Consider the following 25,104-nt stretch of genomic DNA (forward strand, 5'->3'; position numbering starts at 1 on the left):
ATGCTTGGCTATGAGCATAAGTATTATAGACTTAGACAACTTAATTGTCTTTGGTTACACTTTTTATTGACATATCGAATATTTTTATAATTTACATACTTGTCTATATGTAAAGTATCTCACTACTTTTATTGAAAAAATTAAATTAAAACTTTATAAATAGATATTAAGCAAAACCATCTGTTGCTTTAAATATATGTACATACATATAGCAAACGAAGCCAGGAACGACAAAAAAAAAGAAAGAAACCTCTCGCCGCCTACGCACCGTGGTCACGGCCAGAAGTTACTAATTACAGTGTCGAAATCAACGGTTTAAAATATAAAAATCATTTAAACCTATTTATTCTGACTTCAGGAATCTATGACCAGAAGTGTCATTAATTTTGACAATTACCACAGCCACAAAGAATGTTTTCCTTGAGAACTTTTATTATTTGGTACCTTGTTTTAGTTCTACGCAATTTTACTATAAGTTAAGCGTTTTAACCTCTAAAATCACTTTAAATAACATAATTAATTATAAAAAGTTATTATTATTGAAATGTCTGAATTTAATTATTATTCCTAATGTATCTACAGAGTATATTATGAGTCTTAAGTCTCTTTGTGTTTATCTAGTTTTATTTCAGCGTATTGAAAGTGTTGCTATCCAAAAACTTATAGTTTGTCCATAAAACAGCCAGCGTAATAGGTTTTTAAAATCACAACTTAAACGTTAGCTACAGTGGTTTAGATAAAGCGAAACATCAGCTCATAGATAAGGAACTGTTTACAATGCTATGTCAACGGCCTGTTGGCAGGAAAATCCTTGAATGCAGTTCGTAACCTTCACGTTATAGACCACGTACGCTATTGTATTTGAATGATAATATGCCTAATTATAAGATGAATCTGTTCTGAAATTTTAACGTCCGAATAATTGAATACTACATAGAGTTAACGTCTTCTGTTGGTAAGGGATAGGTTATAAGTTAATAAGTTATAGGTAAAGATTTAGCTAACAGGTTATTAACTTTTAAACACCACAACACAATCCTAGTGTGCCAGTGCACGTTACATTACCTAAATATCCTGTATATTGTGTATAATAAAGATACAAATATACTTTCTTTCAAATCTCAATTTAAGCTATACGGTGATTATATTATAGGACAACTTAAATGAATATCTTAATAAGGGAATGTTTATTAAAGCTTTTGAAAGCCTCGTGTTCGTTTTTTTTATTTATAACGGTTTAATATTTGACTTGAAATCTGCGGTGTTGAAGAGGTATCCACCGAACAAATCGTATAGAAATGCTATCGAAAAATTGTGTGATCGCTAATTGTATCGCTCTCGAAGGCATTAGTCAAATCCAATGCAATAAAAAAAAACCCTGTTAGCCTACGAACGTTTCGGCCCACTATATCTACTAAATTACCTATGTGAAGCGCCAAAAGTAGAAATCAAAACTCAAGGGCCCAAAGTATAAATAATAAATGTGTTTTTAGTTAATTATTCTGAGCAAATTGTGGTAAACAAAATTAAGCGTTCGTGTTAAAATTCTGATAAGCCAGTTCGCAGCACCAGACTTTATTATCTCACGAAATAATCCACGGGTCAATGGGCGAGAAATTTGGTTTTTGCAATATACAACGTTTTTAATTACCCCACAAAACCCCTCATTTTATTGCGGTACCTCTTTAAACTTTGACCTTACAAACCTCCTACCTGTATAATGATTTGCAATATTTCTTTTTATAATGTATACAATACCTCCAACTGTGACCACCGAACTTCAGAAAAAGGGCGAATTCATCGTTAATTAAAATCATAGATAATATGCAAAAACTTTTTGTTCCATTTACAAAGTATTTTTTTTTTTCGTCTATAGACACGAGTTATGTTATCAAGTCTATGTAGACTTAGTCGTGGCTCACAGATTAATTCAAGAAATGAGTTAAAGTAAAGACGTGACTCTTAACAATTGAATCTTAGCGGTTGAAAACGGTGGCCTGTGGCGGAGATTCCAGTCCTTAATTGCCACGCCCTTCATTTGAGAAGTAAATTTAGAATATTGATTTTTTATGTACGTTCATAAGTATGTATGAGAAAAAATTATATCCATTTTCGTATACTAGGCAACTATAAATTGAGTTTTCTATTAAGTCCAATAACGCCTGGTGTATGCATGAAGCAGACATACGAACTGTTCTATACATGAAAATATGTGAAATATTAGAAAAAAAAAATTTAAATCGTTTTCTGTCTTGGTTAGAATTTTCCCGCGAAATTAGTCTTTTCGATATATTTTTTGTCACTTTTGGAATGCACAAGTCACCTCGGCACCTGTGTAGAGTGTCTCAGGCGACCCCCGCTAACCTGTTAATGCAATATTTAATCACTACTGTTAAGATGTAACTCTCGAAAAATTAATAGTCAACATTTAATTTAAAAGAAGAAAATAGAATGATTCGTATTTTATACTGGCAACCTATTTATAATAAAGTTCCGATGTTGTTGTGTTCAAAGCTACGAAAAACATTAAATTGCTAAGGTGTTTTCATTTCTTACTTAATTCGTAAATATATATAAACCTAATACACACACACAGTACCATAGACTATAGTTTAGAACCAAGGTATTCTAAAAGCGATCTTTAAGGAAGTTATAATAATGAGTAGTGGATGTTTTTTGTTGTTAATTTTCATTTTTTCTACGGCTTTTATTTGATTTAAGTTCATAAGCGTTCAAACGTAACAGAATATTATTTAATTTATTAATAAATTAAGCCGGTCTTACTTTGTTGTATAAATTGCTAAACAATCAAGCACAGAGCAGAGCAGTGTCGTCTAATAGGATATTACAGTTTTCGTCCCTTACTTATTCCAAACTCCTCCTGCAAAAACCAACCTAGTCCTAGGAGTCCAGGCACCTCTCTTTGGAATCCGTCGCGATTTTAAAGGATTAAACAGTACTCATCCAGAGCTGGATAAATTCGGTAGTGAGCTGATCGGTTTTGAAGAAATCAATGTTAAGTGCATATGTCGAACCTAATCCGCTTTTTTGCTGGTATATGTTTATAAAGTTTTTTTTTATTTGTAACCTTTATCAAACATAAATTGTTATACATTTAAGATGAATGTGTAACATATTACGTAGATTTAGCACTACGTATGATGTGGTCAATTTTAATAAATAAACAAATTTAATAAGTATAACCTTCAGAGTTACAACCGTGTTCCTTTGAGTCGAATAAACTTTATTGGGAAACTGGAATAAAGGTCTTTATAAAAAATATATACAGTGATAGGTTGCTTTAACATTTGGATTGTAACAAAAACTACGCTGAACCCCTCTCATTTGGATTTTTTACCTCTAAAAATATGTGACGGCAGGTAGAATCTTGCAAACTTTGTTGACTTAAATTTAATTTTTTATTGTGACATACTTTTGATTTTTATGAGATTGTGGTTATTATTTTAACCGTCAACCGAAAAATTTCTTGATAAAGATTAATATTGTTAATCGGTATTGTAGAAAACGAAGGAAATATTAGAAACAGTTAAAAATATAAGGATTTAACAGTAGCTGTAATCATTAATGGTTATAACGAATTATAACCATTACCGAAAATAAGTAATATTTAACAATGTACCCCAAGATGGCGCTTTTAACAATATTTATATGTTTTTTCAAAATAGCGTTCTGGATATAGTAGAATCCTAGAAATTAATTTAAATAAGCAAGTACCCTAATAGGTAAAGTTACTTTAGATCTTTTTCGAAAATAAATTATTATGTCAATGTCACGGTATGACAACGGGCAAACGTGAAATATGACTTTGACATTGAGTTTCGTCGAGTTCTGACTGCTGTTTTAAAACTTCGGAACGGAATGTTTTGAATGAATATAATTATTTTAAAAAATTGATAAGACAGTTCTTTTAATACACTTAGGTCTTAAACAAGTCAAGAACAAGTTTGTTTCTGCATTTATAAGCGATTCCGTGTGCTCTTAAAAATGGAATACTCAAACAAGGTTAAAATATTTCAATTATTATCGCTTTAATATTAACATAAATTTAAAAAAAATATCAAGTACTTATCTATTATAGGACTTCCCGGCACTAAAAAATACGAGATTGTTGGATGCTGCATATGGAAAAGAGGTAGACAAAGTGCCGGTATGGGTAATGCGCCAGGCTGGTCGATATTTACCCGAATTTCAAGAAGTACGAGCAAAACATGATTTTTTTACTGTTTGCCGTACTCCAGAATTGGCCTGTGAAGTAACATTGCAGCCACTGCGGCGATATGATCATTTAGATGCATCAATAATATTTAGTGACATACTAGTTATCCCACAGGCTTTAGGAATGACAGTTGAAATGCATCCTGGTCAGGTACCTCATTTATTGCATAATAATTTTTAATTTATGCACAGTCATGTCACATAATATATTCAACTAAAAATTATAGGGACCTGTTTTTCCAAGTCCACTTGCTAGCCCATCTGAAATTGATGAGCTTCAGGAAGATGGTGCAGTGTCCCGGCTGGCTTATGTGGGAAAGGCAATTACTTTAACTAGACACAAAATTGATGGAAAGGTCCCATTAATTGGCTTTACTGGTGCTCCTGTAAGTTTCTTTAATTTATCGTTCACAATATCAATTATGTTATAATTATATCTCTATAAATTCTTTGTTTTAGTGTATAAATTATGCTAACCTTGTCTGTGCAGGATATAGCAAATTTAATTCTAATTAAGATAACTTGCGAAATATTAAATTTATGTATATTATACATTAGGTTATGCATATTACTTTTGTGTTAAGCTTATCTTGTATGTAACAAAGTTTATTCTATATGTCAGTAAGATGTAATTGGCCAGCAGGACACAATTCCGCATACATATTACCAATTATCGGAACTAACGTTAGAATTTACTCTGTTTTGTCCCAACAAATGTCATTAAGAGCTTGTTAAACTTACAACTACAAATATATATCAGAATACATATAAATAATTTTTAATTGCAGTTCACACTTATGGGATATATGATTGAAGGCGGTGGAAGCAAAACTATGTCGAAAACAAAAGAATGGTTGGAGAAATATCCTAAAGATGTTCACAGGCTCCTAGCGTTACTGACAAGGGTTATTATAGACTATTTAGTTATGCAGGTAACAATTTTTTTAATTTTTATAAAAAAATATATAATAGATTTGCTTTGATTGGCTAAGTAGGTTGTATATTAGTTAATTGTATAGGAAAGCTAGATTGAAAATTGATCTGCATACTTAAGAAATTTACATTGACAAATCAAATGACATTTGGCAAATATGACAATGACATTGCCATTATTATCTTTATTTGAAATTGAATTATGTTTTTGCTTTGTATAAATCTATAAACACCATTCCCATTCATTTTAAATTTAAATTGACACAGTCAGAACAGTCTTCTATTAAATGAAAACAATTTTTTTATTTATTTATATCAGACATACATACATTATCCTTAAAGACTATGCCAATATGATAAAAAAGTAAATAAAATTAACAATTGAACTGTTCATAGATAATATGATTATTTAACTAATATGATGTACAACTTATTTCAAATCAGTTTTGGTAATTCTTTCTTTTTAATGAAAACCAATTTTATAATTATGGTAATCTTTCCATTCAAACTTTATAACCGACCTTAAAAAACCAAACCAAGTTTTTTAAATTATTACTATTATAATAGGATCCTTACAAGTATATAAAGTAATTAACATAATTAAATATCTAAATAAGATTCTTTATAAATTCATGTCTAGGTTGAAAGCGGAGCCCAACTTTTACAAGTATTTGAATCGAGTGCTGATCACCTGACAAGGGAACAATTCGCTGACGTGTCCGCGCCTTATCTGAAGGATATTAGGGACGGTGTACAGAAAAAATTACAAGAGAAAAACTTGGATCAAGTGCCTATGGTATTTTATAAGCTTTATTAGATTTAGATATAGCTATTTTGGCCTAGTGTTCCCTGTTGTCCACCAATGGACTTTGTATGTGACCATTTAACACTCGTTCGTACGGTGAAGGAACACATCGTAAGTACACCAGCATGACTTAGAAGTCACACTATAGGGGGGAGGTGGTGGGGGGCGTTTCCTGTGATTTTCTTATTTGGTAATTACGTTTTTTCATTTATCGTTTCTGTATTAGAAATTTGTCTTTGCATTGGAAAGTTTGGCAAATGGACCAATGGACTTTGTATGTGACCATTTAACACTCGTTCGTACGGTGAAGGAACACATCGTAAGTACACCAGCATGACTTAGAAGTCACACTATAGGGGGGAGGTGGTGGGGGGCGTTTCCTGTGATTTTCTTATTTGGTAATAACGTTTTTCATTTATCGTTTCTGTATTAGAAATTTGTCTTTGCATTGGAAAGTTTGGCAAATGGACCAATGGACTTTGTATGTGACCATTTAACACTCGTTCGTACGGTGAAGGAACACATCGTAAGTACACCAGCATGACTTAGAAGTCACACTATAGGGGGGGGGTGGTGGGGGGCGTTTCCTGTGATTTTCTTATTTGGTAATAACGTTTTTCATTTATCGTTTCTGTATTAGAAATTTGTCTTTGCATTGGAAAGTTTGGCAAATGGACCAATGGACTTTGTATGTGACCATTTAACACTCGTTCGTACGGTGAAGGAACACATCGTAAGTACACCAGCATGACTTAGAAGTCACACTATAGGGGGGAGGTGGTGGGGGGCGTTTCCTGTGATTTTCTTATTTGGTAATAACGTTTTTCATTTATCGTTTCTGTATTAGAAATTTGTCTTTGCATTGGAAAGTTTGGCAAATGGACCAATGGACTTTGTATGTGACCATTTAACACTCGTTCGTACGGTGAAGGAACACATCGTAAGTACACCAGCATGACTTAGAAGTCACACTATAGGGGGGAGGTGGTGGGGGGCGTTTCCTGTGATTTTCTTATTTGGTAATAACGTTTTTCATTTATCGTTTCTGTATTAGAAATTTGTCTTTGCATTGGAAAGTTTGGCAAATGGACCAATGGACTTTGTATGTGACCATTTAACACTCGTTCGTACGGTGAAGGAACACATCGTAAGTACACCAGCATGACTTAGAAGTCACACTATAGGGGGGAGGTGGTGGGGGGCGTTTCCTGTGATTTTCTTATTTGGTAATAACGTTTTTCATTTATCGTTTCTGTATTAGAAATTTGTCTTTGCATTGGAAAGTTTGGCAAATGGACCAATGGACTTTGTATGTGACCATTTAACACTCGTTCGTACGGTGAAGGAACACATCGTAAGTACACCAGCATGACTTAGAAGTCACACTATAGGGGGGAGGTGGTGGGGGGCGTTTCCTGTGATTTTCTTATTTGGTAATAACGTTTTTCATTTATCGTTTCTGTATTAGAAATTTGTCTTTGCATTGGAAAGTTTGGCAAATGGACCAATGGACTTTGTATGTGACCATTTAACACTCGTTCGTACGGTGAAGGAACACATCGTAAGTACACCAGCATGACTTAGAAGTCACACTATAGGGGGGAGGTGGTGGGGGGCGTTTCCTGTGATTTTCTTATTTGGTAATAACGTTTTTCATTTATCGTTTCTGTATTAGAAATTTGTCTTTGCATTGGAAAGTTTGGCAAATGGACCAATGGACTTTGTATGTGACCATTTAACACTCGTTCGTACGGTGAAGGAACACATCGTAAGTACACCAGCATGACTTAGAAGTCACACTATAGGGGGGAGGTGGTGGGGGGCGTTTCCTGTGATTTTCTTATCTGGTGATTACGTTTTTTCATTTATCGTTTCTGTATTAGAAATTTGTCTTTGTATTGGAAAGTTTGGCAAATGGACCAATGGACTTTGTATGTGACCATTTAACACTCGTTCGTACGTTGAAGGAACACATCGTAAGTACACCAGCATGACTTAGAAGTCACACTATAGGGGGGAGGTGGTAGGGGGCGTTTCCTGTGATTTTCTTATCTGGTGATTACGTTTTTTCATTTATCGTTTCTGTATTAGAAATTTGTCTTTGTATTGGAAAGTTTGGCAAATGGACCAATGGACTTTGTATGTGACCATTTAACACTCGTTCGTACGGTGAAGGAACACATCGTAAGTACACCAGCATGACTTAGAAGTCACACTATAGGGGGGAGGTGGTAGGGGGCGTTTCCTGTGATTTTCTTATCTGGTGATTACGTTTTTTCATTTATCGTTTCTGTATTAGAAATTTGTCTTTGTATTGGAAAGTTTGGCAAATGGACCAATGGACTTTGTATGTGACCATTTAACACTCGTTCGTACGGTGAAGGAACACATCGTAAGTACACCAGCATGACTTAGAAGTCACACTATAGGGGGGAGGTGGTAGGGGGCGTTTCCTGTGATTTTCTTATCTGGTGATTACGTTTTTTCATTTATCGTTTCTGTATTAGAAATTTGTCTTTGTATTGGAAAGTTTGGCAAATGGACCAATGGACTTTGTATGTGACCATTTAACACTCGTTCGTACGTTGAAGGAACACATCGTAAGTACACCAGCATGACTTAGAAGTCACACTATAGGGGGGAGGTTTTTTCATTTATCGTTTCTGTATTAGAAATTTGTCTTTGCATTGGAAAGTTTGGCAAATGGACCAATGGACTTTGTATATGACCATTTAACAGTGAAGGAACACGTCGTGCGGGAACCCGCATGTGTCAGGCACAGAGGGCTGATCACCTACTTGCCTATAAGAAAATAATTATCACGAAACACAATGATATTTGCGACCAAGACCAACGGTTGTAGCGCCACTGGATTTATTAGCTTTCATAGGCACTAAGGCTCCGTAATAAGTCTCGATATATACGTCGCAGTAAAGTAGTTAAATCAGAGAGTTAATTGAATCTCTAGACAGTTAATTAAAAATCGATATTCAATCAAGTCGCTAAAGTTCCGTCAGGCAAGTGAGTGAACGAAACGTTTGACGAGTTTCCTAAACGTTCCTAGGCAACAAGACCTTAACCTAAACATTTACAATATAACAAAACACGGAATCTCCAAGCTCTCAGTTCTTCACGATCACACCGAAATAACATTAACAAATGAAATAATCATGGCGGAGTCTTGTTTTACATTATTAATCAACACGCTGGCTTTCGGTCAGACAGATAGTTAAACGTTTTCGACGCTGCTTTATTTAAATCAAAATGCTAGCGACTTGATTGAATATCTATCTTTAATTAACTGCCTAGAGATTCAATTAACTCTCTGATTTAACAACTTTATTGCGACATATGTATTGTCTTACTTTTCTGTATGAGAAAGTGTACACTTACCTTTTCTGTATTAGATATTTAACATTTGTCTTCTCTTCATTAGAAATTTTACATTTAAAATTTACTTAAGAAAAAAAAGATTTAAATATTACAAATTATGAAAATAACTCAAGCTAAACGACTTACGGTCCTTCAAGATCGTACAATTCTTAAACCGGCCAATGCACTCGCGACTGGCATTGTAGTGTGCACAGCAGTATCACTTTTGCCCCCTGTTGTATACAAATGTAGATTGCCATATGCAGATTTTGTAGTAGCCATCTTTTACAATGCTAATATAAAAAGAGATCTTCGTTTGTCACAAATAGTATAGAATAGTTGGTTAGTGAGATTTTTTTTCACAGACGGTTTTCGCTAAAGGCGGAGGTCACTCTTTGGACGTTCAAGCAAAGATGGGATACGAAACAATCGGTTTAGATTGGACAGTCGATCCAACTGAAGCGAGGAAAATCGTTGGTGAAAATATCACATTGCAAGGGAATCTCGATCCACAAGATCTTTATAAAACCCCAGTGAGTATTATTCATTACAATATAAAAATTAAATGAAATGAACTAACTGGCGGCCTTATCGCCTTCGAGCGATTCCAGGCAACCACTGTGATAAATGTATTAAATTAGATAAGGTAGGCAAGAAAGGCAAAAATACATATTACATATAGTTATTAAGACAGCTAAACAGGAACTAAAAGGATACATGAAAATAAAAATGTATTATAAATAAAAATTAAATCAAAAAATGAGTGCGAAACACAATGACGGCTAGATAAATTAAAGTATTTTTTTATTTTATTTATTTCTTTTTATGCAGGAACGTTTGTATGGAGATAAATATTGAAAACTTGTACAAAAATTGTTATATTTAGTACTTAGGTTTTTTATTCCGGAACACGGAAGAGTCTAAAGCAAAATGTTCCAAATGTTGGTCGGTAGCTACTAAACAGGTAGTACTAAAAGTTCGTGGGCGCATTTACAAATAAAATCAAGTAATATTAATTATAAGAGATTCAACTGGCGGGCTTAACGCTAACAAGCGATTTCTTCCAGGCAACTGGGGATAATACTTAAAAAAAGTAATGTAAACGTGCATCTTGTTTGATCTAGTTCGTTGTAAACGAGGCACGGACTATCTATGCCCGGGGAATTCCCGCGTTTTGTTCAGTTTGGCTGGCTTTAGTTGGCTTTTAACTGTTATCGCGCGTAGTATTGTTTCGATACCAAATTAATAAAATACAGAATTAAGAAAAGCTTGTGTTTTGTTAAAATAGCTTTTACACATTAAGAAAAACACTTTTTGAACTGATTAAAGATATGTATTATTTTTAAAACTTATAGTTACTTACATAATTCTAAATTTTTAAATTTTTTTCCGACGTTTCGCGTACTTTTCAGTGTGCGTGGTCACGGTGACTGAAGTCGAAAGGTGTTAAATGTCAAAAGTATCACAGCTGCATATACAGTTGTTTTATCTGTATTTATTGCCCCGAAGTTGGCACAAAAAGTGTTTTTCTTAAAAAAAGCTTATCAGTGTTAATTATAATTATTAAGTTATTTAATGTAATTATTACTCTTACTTATCTTATTGAAAGTTGGTGACTGTTTATTATTATTAATAGAAATTAAAAACATTACCAAATTTAATATTTTTAACTTAATTTAATGTTAATTCAATAAGCGTTGGTATGGGTATTGATATTTCTAAAAAAGTATGGGTATACGATACCGATGGTTTCGGTAAAATGGCGTATCGATGACTCTACAGGCAACCCTAGTAAGGAGAGTATCTAAAAAATAAATATGAAGCGTAAATTTCAAGTGCATAAAAGAATTAACAAAATTAAAATGACTAGTAACACTGAAATTGTATAATTATCAAACTTAATCTTAAATAAAATGAACGAGGGGCAAACGAGCCCAAGGGGCGCCCAAAAGGGGCAGTCATTGCAGCCCATGGACACCTATTTTTAGTGGGTGCGTTGCCGGCCTTTGAGGGAGAAGTAAATTCATTGACTTGACTTTCTTTTTCTGACTTTTAGCTCAGTTAACTTTTAATATCGGTTAAGTAAGGTTTTTGTTATAAACATTTACGTCAAATTAGTTATAAAGGATTTGAAAACAAATGCGTTGCTGAAAAAACAGTTAAAATTAGCTTAGGTTTACAAATGTTCTAAAAAAAATTGTTTCCTGAAAAAAAAAAGAAACGTCAAAGTATAATAACATTCCATTCATCAACACAATTATATTGACAATTCTATATCACTCAATTTGACAATTAGTCAAACCCCATTGACGTTTTGCGTCATGTGTCAAGTTCAACTTACGCAGTTGAAACATACAGACTATAAGCAAGAAAGTACAATCTATTTACAAATTTCAGGAGGAAATCACGAGTTTGACGAGAGATATGGTTCAAAAGTTTGGTAAAAGGCGGTACATTGCCAATTTAGGTCACGGGATCACTCCTCAAACGCCGTTGGAGAGCATGACAGCGTTCACCGAAGGTGTCCATGAAGCAATATAGTCTATGTTTATAATGTTATCACATATATATGGGTGAAGAACAATTATGTATACATTTTATTTAAATAAAATTCATTTGTTATATATTCTTTGGATAAAACTATATAGATTTACGAATATTCGTCAAAGCAATGTTGGTCTGTAGTTACAGCATGCGACTTTCCCCATCCTAATCCCTGGCTGTCCACCAATGGACCTTCTTTCTATGTGCGCATTTAACATTCGCTTGAACGGTGAATGAAAACATCTTGAGAAAACCAGAGTCAGGCATAGGCTTATCACCTATTTGCCTATTGACAAACGATAATAAAACGGATGAAAAATCTGAGACCCACACCTAAAAAGGTGGTAGTGGCACTGATTTATTTATTTATTTAAACATTCGTCACGTTTTGAAACGACTTCAAAAGTCTGTTTGGAATTGGATCACAAGTTATGTTTGTCCATGATTTTTCGGAAGCTGTCACATGAAGTTCATCTTTTTTTTATTGTGGCAATAGTGTTGAATTTATGCCAGTTTCAAGTAAAAGGTTGGGAAACTACACGCGCAAAAAAATAAAGACATCAAAAGTAAACAAAGGGATAAGCTAGTCAAAAACAAAATATGAACATAAACATATTACATCTTAATATTATTATTGATTATGAAAGAATACATCATAATACAATAAAGGATAAAGCAAAAGGCAGGAGATTGTAGTCGGAGACGGAACATGTGGTAATTGTAAGGAATATATAAATATAGGAAAAATATAGTCGAGGTCACCAATATCTTCTCCACACTCACAAATATTGCTATCGACAATACGAAGCCTTGCTAAATAATGAGGTGTTCATACATGTCATAAACGCATTCTAGATATGATAGAGGTGACAATTTTAGAACTTTTAATCTCATAGAACCATGGTTTGGGGATCCTAGGTTGAATTTCAGCATAATGTTTGCCTTTGAACTTGCTGCTTCTCAACCAAACATCATTTCATGAGTCCCAAAGATGGGTTTTGGGAAGAGCAGCTAATTCATGTATGGGACAAGCTCATCAGCTTTTTCGTTTCCTTTAATCCCACAGTGACTTGGAATCCATGCAAAGATTTGATCGTTTTTGTTTTTTATTTTCAAATTTGGAAAAAAATTTAAGTGTCATTCAAATTGTTTAGTAGGACCACAGACAATTAATGTAATAGACCAACAATGTTTATATAAAAATATACCGAAATTATGTCATTCTGGCTATAGTGTGATGGCGTCACTGATAAGCAGAAGCATATCATTTACCCTGAGGAACGTTTTCAAAATTCAATAATTTCTAAGCAAAAACTTGTTTTGAAAAACGTAATTAAATATTATAGTCTATTTTTTTTAATTTCTTATTACGGAATCAAATTATGAAACAGGGAAATTAGAACAAAGCGTCGAATTAAAAGACATAAAAACTGTATTTTATCGCGCCCGCGCGCGTGCGTGGCTCTCTAACTGTTAATCAATTCGTCAGTAGATCTACGACTATCTCTGGCATTACAAACTATAATCGATTCTACATCAATGAGCACCTTACCTTGAAAAAAAAACTTTTCAGTAAGGTCAGACAACTTGCAAAGGGTACACGTATGCATGGATAAAAAACTGTTGTATTTTTTCTAGAAAAACTGATGAAGCTAAAGCCAATCCAATGATCTAGCTAAATTAGTATGACTAAATTCCCGTTTGTATAGTTTACATATTTTTTTATATTGTATTCAAATTTTAAATTTCAAATTTTATATTGTCTATATATGATCTATATATATTGTTTTACTGCGGTGTGGAGTGCGAAACTGGATCTTTCATATTTTTGATTATGGATGAGGGCTCAAAATGCCTTATATTTTTACTATCAAAATTGTGGAGGCATCAAGAGTAAAATAGATAAACTCAAAAGGAGTATTCTTCTTAGCGACTTTGATGTTATTGTTCTGGTAGAGACTTGGTTAGTGGATTCTATCTTTGATGGAGAGCTGCATTCGGGTGGTGATGATGTATTTCGACGGGACAGAAACCTCCAGTTCTCTCGTAAAAAAGGTGGCGGTGGAGTTTTAGTCATGGTGAAAAGAGGAATTAAATCTATCAGATTGGCTGAGTTTGAAGCCCCGGATTTGGAGGAAATATACATTCACTTGCCATCTCATGCTGGTCTCCTGTTCAGATTTCATTTCAACATTGACCAACTGCTGACACACGTGTGTTCCAAATATTATTAGCTGAAGAGTAATTTTGAATTATATTTTATTCGAATATTAAGCAATTGCTGACACGTGTGTTCCAAAATGTTAATAGCTGAAGATGCGCAATACACCAACAGCTCACTAAAATAATATCATGTATTTGTGAATAGGATTAAGTAGTATTTAAGATATTGTCTTTGAACAATAAATCAGATTTGAATATTGCTCTGTCGTATTCATTTATCGCTTCCTCTCAAAGTGGCGAAGATTACTTCAAGCCCTTAATTATCGTGGTCAGCCTACCCGATAGCTTTGAGATAATCCCACCACCTCGAACCTAGTAGTGTCATCCAATCTACCTTAGATTAGATGACACTACTAGCCTCGTCCTAAAGATGCTGTTACAGTCTCTAAACCTAAATCCTGTTAGTATCCAGTTTAGTTTAGCAGAGGGATGATTAGAGCTCTTAATCCTAAGAAGAAAGTCTGGTGTCGCTGGAGACCTATAAAGGCTGGCTCGACTATCAAGAGTTTTCTTTATTAAGGGTGCGTGTAAAAAGTCTTATGAAACTTTGTTATAATCGCATATAGAAGGGATCGAACTACCGCTAAAATCTAACATCAAACATTTTTGGAAATACACGTCTACTCTAAAACAAAGTTATTTAGGATATAGTATTGTCTCTTATTAACACGGCTTTTACACATTAAGGAAACACTTTTTGAACGGATTGAAGCTATGTGTTATTATTAAAAACATATAATTATTTACATAAATTTAAATTTTCCCGACGTTTCGCGTGCTTTACAGCGTGCGTCACGCAAGTGCGTGAACGCTGTAAAGTGCGTGAACGAAAACTCGTGACCACATAAATACAATAATACATAGCTTCCTTCCGTTTAAAAAAATATTTTCTTAATTTAGGATACCTACCGTATGTCGGGTTTAATAACGCGTGTCACCAAACCTTTCAAAGACAAAACCACATACATTTACCTCTATCAGACGTTTGCGCAGTATCAGTTTGAATACAATGCTTGGCCAATCTGGAATCCCTACAACACTATATATGTCACACAACTGGAGGCTGTACAAAAAAAATGATGAATAAGGGGCTAAATACAAGGAACTTTAAAAAAAATATAATTTACTTTCTTTGAGTACTACCTAGGTAGATTGTGTCGCTATAAAAAAAATATGCGTACATGAACTAACTTGTACTGATCTTCTCGAACTCCAAACATTCAATGTTCCTGCCAGATCTCTACGCTCGCACAGAACCTTTAACTTCCCGACTTCCAGAACATTGGGTGAGCCTCTTCACAGGTGTTTTCTACTTTGGATTCTGCTACTAATATCGACCTTTTTTCGCTACTGCTTCATTTAAGAATAGGTTAAACAATTATTAAAGTCCTAACCCTTGTATCTTTCTTCTTTAGGTATAAGTATATAGGTAGGTACTAGTATGTTTGTCGTTCTCCAGATTTATAAATTTTATATTGTATTGTCTACTTAAATAACATTATGCTGTTTTGTTTTGTTTCGCTATATATCTTATTTTTTATAAGTGAAACTTTTTGTGGATTTATCCCACGTGTTAATTTTATGATTTTTTTTTTGTTTTTTTTTTTTACTTTTAGAGATATTATCTGTTTTATTTCCTAAATGAATAAGCAAATAAAATAAATTAGCGTTTGTACAAATCAATATCACAAGCCAGTTGCTGAATCATTTCACGCGAAGCGGAAAGCATGCATGCACATTTATTCACGTATCATGCTAACTAGGAACCATACAACTACGAAACTTCTAGTATACTTAAAATATACTTTTGAGTTAATTTTTGCTATAAAAAAATGGTAGAACTTGTTGAAAAGCTCATAAGATTCAGTAATCTTTGTTTAGGAAAGATCTATATGAATTGCGAAGCAAACAAATCGCATTTAAAATCTTCTTTAAAAAATCGGAATATCAATTAGCATTATTTTTTAGAGGTCTATCTATAACTTGAAAAATAAACTCGAATATAAACAATATCACATTTTCCGCATCACGTGAAATGCAGGGACATTATTAACCCCTATTAGATGAATTTATCGGAACAGATTCTTGAATGAGAGCGAAGAGGTTAGGGCAGGCCGTAAACATAATAACATGTATCGTCAATGCTTCTTATCAGCGCCTTCCTCGTACGTCTCCAACAGTGGAGATGTGAACTAATTTCTTTAAATATATTATTTTCACCCGACTATTTATTTATCTCTAGTCAATGAGAATACCGATGGCAATTTGAAGATATTTATCATTTTAACATAGAAAAACTAATTCCTCTTCATTCTATTATAATACTAGCTGCCCCCGTGAACTTCATTTCTCCTTAATGTGGTTTTAGTCAGCCTTAATACCGTGACACGAAAGCATAATTTCACTGTATTATCGTCACTATAATTTGAATTTGATTTACACTTCGGTCTAAGTGACACGTGGTTGGCTATGCTAACACCAAAAATTAAAAAAAAAGTAGAAGTAATTGAATTTCACGCTATTTCGTTTACTACAAAATAAATTAAATTTATACTTTAGCCTCAATAACACGTGGTAATCATGATATTGAATTGAAGCTTATATGACACGTTTGTCGGTTTACCATAGCAGTGCCATCTATTGATTACTTACTCAATCCAGTCGAAAAGTATCGACATCTGTTGGAATCTTTTGGAGTTAACAGATAATTGTGACTGTCAATTAATTATAGACAAATAATTTGCAATAAAATAAAATTGCGACTATAATTAAAGATCTAAGCTATCCTATCTCTTAAGTTGGACCAGACTGCTCACGGTGTGCCAATTTAATTTAAAATGGGTTAAGTAGTTTAGGAGTCCATCGCGGACAAACATCGTGACAGGAGATTTATATATATTAAGATTATCTTATTAATCTATGGGAAAATACAGCACTACCACTTGGTTCGCATTGTCGACGACCAGTGAGCAGCTCGATCTCTTGAAGTTGCGTGAAGATGTCTGGTATATCTGCATCTTCTACCACATTTGCCAGAAGAGTTGTTCAGAGTAATAACTGCAGCTGAGTTTCAAACTAGACGTGCATTGTTCCACTATGTGGCACCAGCTGCCCTCTAAAGTATTTGCAGACCAATTCGACTTAGCTTAACAGCTACTAAAAGCTAGACAACGCACTTGCGAGCCCTCTAACCATGTGAGTGTCTATGGGTGATTGAATCACTTAACATCAGACGTAATTATATAAAAAGCAATATTATGTTTATACATTTTATAAATTTAAACCAACAATAATTTTGGGATAAAGAAAATAGAGATTATTTTTTAGCATTTATTAATAAATTTCTTTACATTGTATATGTTGTTTTTGAGTTTTGACTTGTCGCTGGCATATCTTCATCGTGGCATCCCACTGATTTCTTAATATACTGAAATAAATAGCTATTTGTATCCAATACCAAAATATATATGGCAATTTAAAAAAATATACTTCCTATATGTAAGTTTGGAGAAATAATATTGTTACGAAGACGGGTCGACTGCAATGTTTCTAGATTTTTCCACTACGATAGGCGATAAAGTGTATACAAGTGATAAAGTACTGTGTGAAGTGTGCATAAGTGAAGTAATTAGTGATTGGTGTGTGTAATTAGTGCATTTCTGCAATTAATTTGTGCCCATAAATGCCTCATTGATTTTTCAAGGAATAAACCCTTGATGCATTTTCTATCCGATCCCCTAGCTCGTAATATCAACAGACATTTGGAAAACGCTGGAGGCTGAAAACGTTCTGAGGTACTGAAGGAAGCTAGGATATTACGATAACAGGAAAACGTATACCGGCATATAACAAAATCCGAAAGTTTATAAATTTATTATATTTCCCGTTAGATTCTAAACGAGAGATGAAGACCTATTCGTTTGTCCACTGGCTGAGTTTACAAGAGTTGCTTGCTATATTGTTAATTATATTTAGGCATATAAATATATTTTTTTTTATGTTTTTTTGTACGATAATCGGTGTAGGTATTATTTTAACGATCTATCGAATTAGTTAAAACTGTTAAGGTAGAATAATGTGTGGAAATAAATGTATTACTTACGACCACATTTTCGCAAATTGATAGACTTACCGAACTTACGCGTAAAATAATAAGTAAGTAACCTAACCTAACCGTTAAGAATGTTACGAATGGATATCCGTTAGTTTATAAATTTACCACGAGATGTCGCCAATTATAGATAAAATTTCTAGCAAATTTATAAACTTGCTGATTTTGGTATATTCCGGTGACATATATAACAACTCTAAGCGCTATATTATATTTTTGTAATAATTGGACATAAAACGGGTTTTTATTATTATTACTTATGTTTAGCAAAGACTTCCAAATACCAAACACCCTAAAAGATATTGGCAATAAAAACTACATTAGCAAAATAAACCCGGTTCAAATACATTTTCTTTAAACCACTCAAAGATAACAGACAAGAATGTTTCATAAAACATAACTTTTAACGCCGAAGTGTCAAGTTAGTTGACGCTAAACATAGATGGCGCTATTTCAAAGAAATTAATGTCATAAACTTAAGTTCTAAAATGAACTAAATCCATCTTAATCATTCGTAAACGTTATTTGGGGCTCGAGACGAAATCACTTTGCAACAATTATGACCCACTACCACCAAATCTGTTTACATGGCCCACAATAACATTAGCTCACGCTTTGTCACGCTGTTTGTTAGACCGTCCCCGTTTTCGTCCCATTAACAGGGCGCGACCAAAAACACCACCCGAAGGGGGTATATACCCCGAACGGGTCTAAACACCCCCCACGCAAGGAAGGGTGTAGCAAGAGATCCAAGATTGGATCACAATTGTGACAAAGTGATTCTGTTCCAAGCCTCTATTATTCGAGTAATGCATCTTCCTCGGTGCTTTCGTTTAGCAAACCACTTGTGAACGAATGTTTCTGGTATAAAGTCGCGAACAACTTCATCAACCCAAGCCTCGTCTTCAATAGTATTTTTTTAAAGCAGTTATTAACAAACAAAATTACTTTTTATCCATTGTTAAAACAAAGGTTCCGTCACTCAAAATACTATCTTACAAACTAAGCCTGTTGTACTAAATAGCATAAAATAATATTAATTTGATAAAAGCGCCATCTATGTGACAGCCCACGAACTTTGCGAACCGTTGCATTAGCTAACTTGGTACAGCGCCATCTGTTTTTAATTATCAATAATTCTAAATTTATTTAACAAAGTACAAAATTCTATTTCTGGTAAACAATTGATGGAATATTACCTGAGGATTGACTTGTATCTGTTCATCCATTTCTTGAATGTACTGATGAAGTTTGGTGCAAGCAGCCATTTGCTGTTCCAAAACACACAACGTCTCAGGTGAAGCATATTTCTCAGGACTATCCAGGAACACGACCATTCCATCTTTCTGATTGATCATAGCATATATTTCGCCTTCTTCAATCTAAAATAATAACGGTACCTCAAAATCCACAAATACAGACCGCGTTATAACAAATCGCGTTGTAGCGGTAAGACCGTTTTTTTTTTAGATTTCAAAAACTATCGACACGTGATTACAGTTATTTCGCTAAACACAATTGAAACAGATGCAAAGGAACCCAATAATTATAACTTGAGAAATCTCCGCGTTATAAGGAAACGTGTTACCTAAATAATATGACTATAGAGGACTAAAACCCCAAAACAAACAATCCGCGAAAATAGAGGACACCGTGAGTCATTTTTTGCAAAAAACCCGTCATCTTTTAGTCGATATCAACTTCGGGGAAATAAATACAGATAACACAACTTTCTCTACAGTTGTGATACTTTTGACATTTAACACCTTTTGTCTTTAGTCACCGTGACCACGCACGCTGTATAGCACGCGAAACGTCCGCAAAATTTAAATTTATGTAAATAATTATAAGTTTATAATAATACATAGCTTCAATCCACTAAAAAGGTGTTTTCTTTAAATGTGCTAAAGCTATGTTAACAAAAGACAATACTATAGAGGACTTTGTCTATGGAATCATCTAACAGATGGCGCTTTACATAATAAATGTCAGGGAATGCGTGGATCAACTGACAGTTGATTTTTATTATAACTTTTGATTGAATTATAATATAATTTATTTTGTTTCTATTAAATTTCTCTATAGTTTGTAATTATTACAATCGATTGTAGTATGAGTACAAGTTTTCATATGTTTGTCCACCAAAATTTTCAAAGACGGGGACTAAGCAGTTCAAGTTTCATAAAAAATGATTCAGTAGTTTTAGAGATATTCAAATCAAATAATATCAATATAATATCAATAATATATATCAAATAATAAAAGTCAAATATTTTAAATACACTTACGACATACCATATTCAAAATATAAGTCTCCGCCTGAGCCGGTCCGGATAACTGAACCCGAGAAGCGACATCACTCAGGGACAGAGTTAAAAATGTCTTCGTTAGTCTTTGTATATTCTTTTTGTACATTGAATTTATGACCTGAAAAAGAAAAATGATTATTTATTTAATTTCGTTACATTTATAGAAAAACAAATAATCCATAAAAATCATAAGGGATGCAACGGGCGGCCTTGTCGCTAACAAGCGATCTCGTCCAGGCAACCCAAGTCAGGAAAAAACAAATGTGATTGGAAAAGTGCAAGTTCATAAACATATCATAAAAAAAATATAGTATTTATATCTCCTAGATATTTTTTTTATACAGTGTATATGTCGCTGTGTACAGTGGATATATAAGTTGTTAAATCAGAGAGTTAATTGAATCTCTAGACAGTTAATTAAAGATCGATATTGAATCAAAAGCAGCGTCGAAAACGGTTAACTATCTATCTGACCGAAAGCCAGCGAGTTGATTAAAAATGGAAAACAAGACTCCGCCATGATTATTTCATTTGTTATTGTTATTTCGGTGTTATCGTGAAGAACTGAGAGCTTGGATATTCCGTGTATTGATTTATTGTAAATGGTTAGGTTAGGGTAGTCTTGTTACCTAGGAACGTTTAGGAAACTCGTCAAACGTTTCGTTTACTCACTTGTCTGACGGAACTTTAGCGACTTGATTGAGTATCGACATTCAATTAACTCTCTGATTTAACTACTTTATTGGTATTTATATAACGACACTGAAGGAACCGACATTTTATGGCGTTATAGAGAGTTGTCGTTACATGGAGAGAAGGAAAAGTATAGATAATCCATGACTCCTACTTATTAGTCATGGTCAACAACAGTTTACAGGTGCAAGCAATCCCAATTTGTAAACAAAATAACGAATTTCTAAGAACGTATGCATGATGCCGACAGTCAAGTTTATTGCGCTTAAGGAGAATGTAGCAACCAAAGAACTTACACAGCTGCGCAGTTTTTACTTATTAGCGCAACTTAAAAAGTATTTTATTACTCAATTGCTTTCGTTATTGAGAGTGTCATTATTGTATAGAAGACAAGCTAAACCAAACAGTATTTTTAATTTTAAGTAGATTTTGACTGTTTGTTACAGACAAAGATATTGTCTTTTGTTTTAAATTTAAAATACCCAGCAACGATGGGTCAATGTTGTACAAAGCTGTTTTTTTTTAAATACGAGCAAACGGGCAGGAGGATACATTCATATACATATATATATACTTTCAATGCCAGAGGGCTGGTTCTCCCTGGTTCAGAAATACTTCAGTGGGTAGCTGATTCCAGGAGGCAAACATTGGTATGTATATTCCATAAATTTTAACCATTTTGTCAATAGTATTTCTAAATAGATTTTAAATAAAATTTTGACCAAAACGCGCCAAAAGTACAGCTTATTGATATATTTTTATATATATAATAAATTTAATATAAGTTGTTTCTACACATAGACATAAAAAACTATTTTTTTAAATTTCAATTTTAAAACTCTTTGGTACCCTAATGTAGTCTATTGCATTAATTTGTCATTTGTCATTGAATTGGCGGCAAATCTAAAACTCTTGTTACATGTGAAAATTAACCAAACGCGAGAAAATTTTCGGTCAATGATTTATTATGACTTTGGTTGTGGGTTTACTCAAGAACAAACCTATGAAAGATTGTGATTAGCATTTCTTATTGAAACCCCCTCCGTGCTACTATTTACAATTGGTTTAACGAGTTTAAGCGTGGATGTAGCAATCTCAATGATGATCCGCATGAGGGACATCCTTTAACAGCGACTACTGAAGATAACATCAGTGCTGAGCGACGCATGATGGAGGAAGATAAGAGAGTGACCTATCAGCAGATAAGGGCAAGCCTAGGCATTGTATTTGTGTATCACATGCTTCTTAAAAATAAATATTGGAAACAAAATGGGAACCCTTGGAATAAACCACTAGTTTCACTAAACAAACCTAAATTAACTTTTAAACTACAAATAAAAGTGTGTGTGTGTGTGTGTATGGATGAACAAAACTCACCTGATTAACAAGTCCCATATTCTTATCTCTTACAAAGGTCTCTCTATGTTTCGCCGCTGCATGTTGTGATGTGGCCAAGTCATGATAGGCAACTGATAAAGGTTTTAAGAAACGACACGCCACAGGCGACGTATATTTTGGCATTAATAATATCTGAAATAATAATATTTGCATTTAATAATGGTAATATATCATGTTGGGTTCACTTATGGCAATACATAAATTTATAAATGACATTTTATAATAAATTATCAAAGTCAAATCAATTTCTTTAAACATCAATATATTTATTATATTCTATGGCTCATATAGAATAGAAGGAGTATTTGCATAAACCATAGACTATACATACCTTTCCATGCAAAATAAGTGAAATTAAAATGTACTTCTTGTAGGCTTCAAGCATTATGTGCGACACCACCGTGGCTGGAACAGTCACAACAACCTCAAAGAAGTACAACGCTCTTTCAAAATTCTTTAAAGCTGAATATATCATTCCTCCATAATAATAATATAGCAGAAAGTGTTTTGAGTCATTATTTCCACCAAGCTGTAAAAGAAATAAAAAGTTAGTCATATCACTATATTGAATTTTTGTAACACACTGAAGGCCACTTGCCTGTTAGAAAAAAACTAATCACAAAACAGTTACAAAAGCTAAGGCCCAGGGCGACACAGGGTTTTTTTAATGAGGCAATTTGAAATACACTTATCCCAAATGTACTGGGTAAAAATTAATAAAATTTAGACACCATCTGAGACGAAGTTTACTTATATATCAAAGTTAATTTACATGTTATAGAAATACCTCTGATCCGATTCCTGTAACATCTGTTTCTAAAAACTCAAGAGCTGGTTTCATACACTTTGACAGCAGACATAATTGGCATAAATCTGCATGTATGGATGTTAGTTGAGAATCAAATAGTTGTATTTTTCTGATTGCTTTCTTCAATATCTCTATTCCTCGTATGGGTTGCTTCAATTCCACTAAATGATCAGTCAGCAAATGACATAATTCTGCAACTATATACTTTTCATAAAGTACCTTAATCAACACTCTAAATAACAGTAACTAACCCTAAATTTAATGTCACACACAGTATAAAATTAAAATTTCTTGACTTTGATTAGTTTTCATTATTATGCATGCAATTTCTATAACATAGATTTAATATTGAAAATTAGAAATTGCATTGTTATATAGTGTATATTCTACACAAGCTATATTCAAAAATTTTGTCATGACTTACTAGTAAAAACATATATTAACTAATTTTGTCTAAGTTTTAAAAACACTAAAATATGACATTGTAATATAGAACTTTCAAAATCTGTTGAGGATTAAGCAGCAAACAAACCATAGTACACCAAAAGTATATATTTAGAATTCATTGTTCAGTTAATTCTAGCCAGAAAAATATTACTGGCATGCTTAATAAGCAACCTTATTCTAGTCCAATTGAAAACTAAACTACAAAAACACTTCAATCTCATCACCAAGAATTGATCCTATTAAATATAAAACCCTAATATTTGGTGATAATAAGGATTACCTTAAGTAAGCAACATTTAGATGCACTTAAGAAAAGGCACAATGTACCTTCAAAGATTTTTTTTTACTTTAGGTCGCCTTATTCATATTGAACACACCAATAGGTAGTACATAGATATGTAGAGCAGATGCTCTAGCACATCTATATGAAATATTTAAAGTTATGATTGAAATAATAATGTACCCTGCCATACATACTTACATAATTCAGGGCAGAACCTAACTTGTTCTCCATTACAGTTATTTATGAAATCACAGATCTGTTGATACATTGCTGATCTATCCACATCATTCGAACCCTGGAATATAAGAGACAATATCATAATTGTAAATCATCTTAAAGTAATATTGTTCAAATGAAATGTGTTACACAAATTAACAGTATTGAAAAACTAAAATGCAATAATTGTAACAGCAAACATAGCATAGTAGTGAAAACTTTACCTGATGTAATGAAAACTTTGCAACTAAAACAGCCAGAACTCCTAAAGAATGTTGTTGAATGTCAAGGGTTTCAAGAACTATGTTTAGATGAGCACCATTCCTCTGAAGCACTTCATCTGATTTTGATATTATATCACAAAGTTCACGAAAATTTCCTGATAAAATAACATTTCATTATACACGTAGACGAATAAAAAATATATAATAAAAACATACAAAAATTCAAATACCTGAAGCCGAAATGGTCCGTACATTGTTCACAAATTGTTCCAACGGCGAAGCCATTCTTTAATAAGTCTAGAATTTATATAAAATGCAGTAGACTTGTTAGTGAAATATGCAATTAAATTAGTCCTATACCACAATTTAACGCTCAATAATTCATTTTAAAACATTCACAAATCACACTCACAATTTTTACCTCTACTATATCTGTGATTTTACCAATTTTGATTTTTGTCGTGAATTTTCACATTTCGAGTTATGGCAATGTACTTTATGA

At 33.3% G+C, this 25,104-nt stretch overlaps 2 protein-coding genes across 2 annotated transcripts; one reads left to right on the forward strand and one right to left on the reverse strand.

Moving 5' to 3' along the window:
• The first annotated feature begins 3,853 nt into the window (after positions 1-3,853).
• Positions 3,854-11,970, forward strand: LOC123715607 (uroporphyrinogen decarboxylase). The gene is made up of 7 exons (XM_045670776.1): positions 3,854-4,023; positions 4,100-4,387; positions 4,464-4,622; positions 5,025-5,168; positions 5,810-5,965; positions 9,712-9,879; positions 11,744-11,970. The coding sequence occupies exons 1-7, from the start codon at positions 4,006-4,008 to the stop codon at positions 11,885-11,887; spliced, it is 1,077 nt and encodes a 358-aa protein (XP_045526732.1). The 5' UTR covers positions 3,854-4,005; the 3' UTR covers positions 11,888-11,970.
• Positions 11,971-17,429: 5,459 nt separating this feature from the next.
• On the reverse strand, positions 17,430-25,076 carry LOC123714915 (COP9 signalosome complex subunit 3). Its single transcript, XM_045669580.1, has 9 exons — positions 24,833-25,076; positions 24,603-24,757; positions 24,361-24,457; positions 23,412-23,629; positions 22,956-23,153; positions 22,604-22,756; positions 20,520-20,651; positions 19,424-19,606; positions 17,430-17,540 (listed from the first exon to the last, which is right to left on the reverse strand). The coding sequence occupies exons 1-9, from the start codon at positions 24,885-24,887 to the stop codon at positions 17,460-17,462; spliced, it is 1,272 nt and encodes a 423-aa protein (XP_045525536.1). The 5' UTR covers positions 24,888-25,076; the 3' UTR covers positions 17,430-17,459.
• Positions 25,077-25,104: the final 28 nt, after the last annotated feature.

Source organism: Pieris brassicae, chromosome 10 (assembly GCF_905147105.1).
Source record: "Pieris brassicae chromosome 10, ilPieBrab1.1, whole genome shotgun sequence".
Lineage (NCBI taxonomy): Eukaryota > Metazoa > Arthropoda > Insecta > Lepidoptera > Pieridae > Pieris > Pieris brassicae.

What these genes read in the sequence shown, in the direction of transcription:
- LOC123715607 (XM_045670776.1), top strand. An exon ending in TTGAAATGCATCCTGGTCAG is followed by an intron (nt 4,388 to 4,463) that starts GTACCTCATTTA and finishes TAAAAATTATAG; the next exon opens with GGACCTGTTTTTCCAAGTCC. An exon ending in ACTTGGATCAAGTGCCTATG is followed by an intron (nt 5,966 to 9,711) that starts GTATTTTATAAG and finishes TTTTTTTCACAG; the next exon opens with ACGGTTTTCGCTAAAGGCGG.
- LOC123714915 (XM_045669580.1), bottom strand. Translation starts at nt 24,887, where the DNA reads ATGGCTTCGCCGTTGGAACAATTTGTGAACAATGTACGGACCATTTCG. An exon ending in TAGGTTCTGCCCTGAATTAT is followed by an intron (nt 23,630 to 24,360) that starts GTAAGTATGTAT and finishes AAAAGTATATAG; the next exon opens with TTGCAGAATTATGTCATTTG. An exon ending in CACTTATTTTGCATGGAAAG is followed by an intron (nt 22,757 to 22,955) that starts GTATGTATAGTC and finishes TTATTATTTCAG; the next exon opens with ATATTATTAATGCCAAAATA.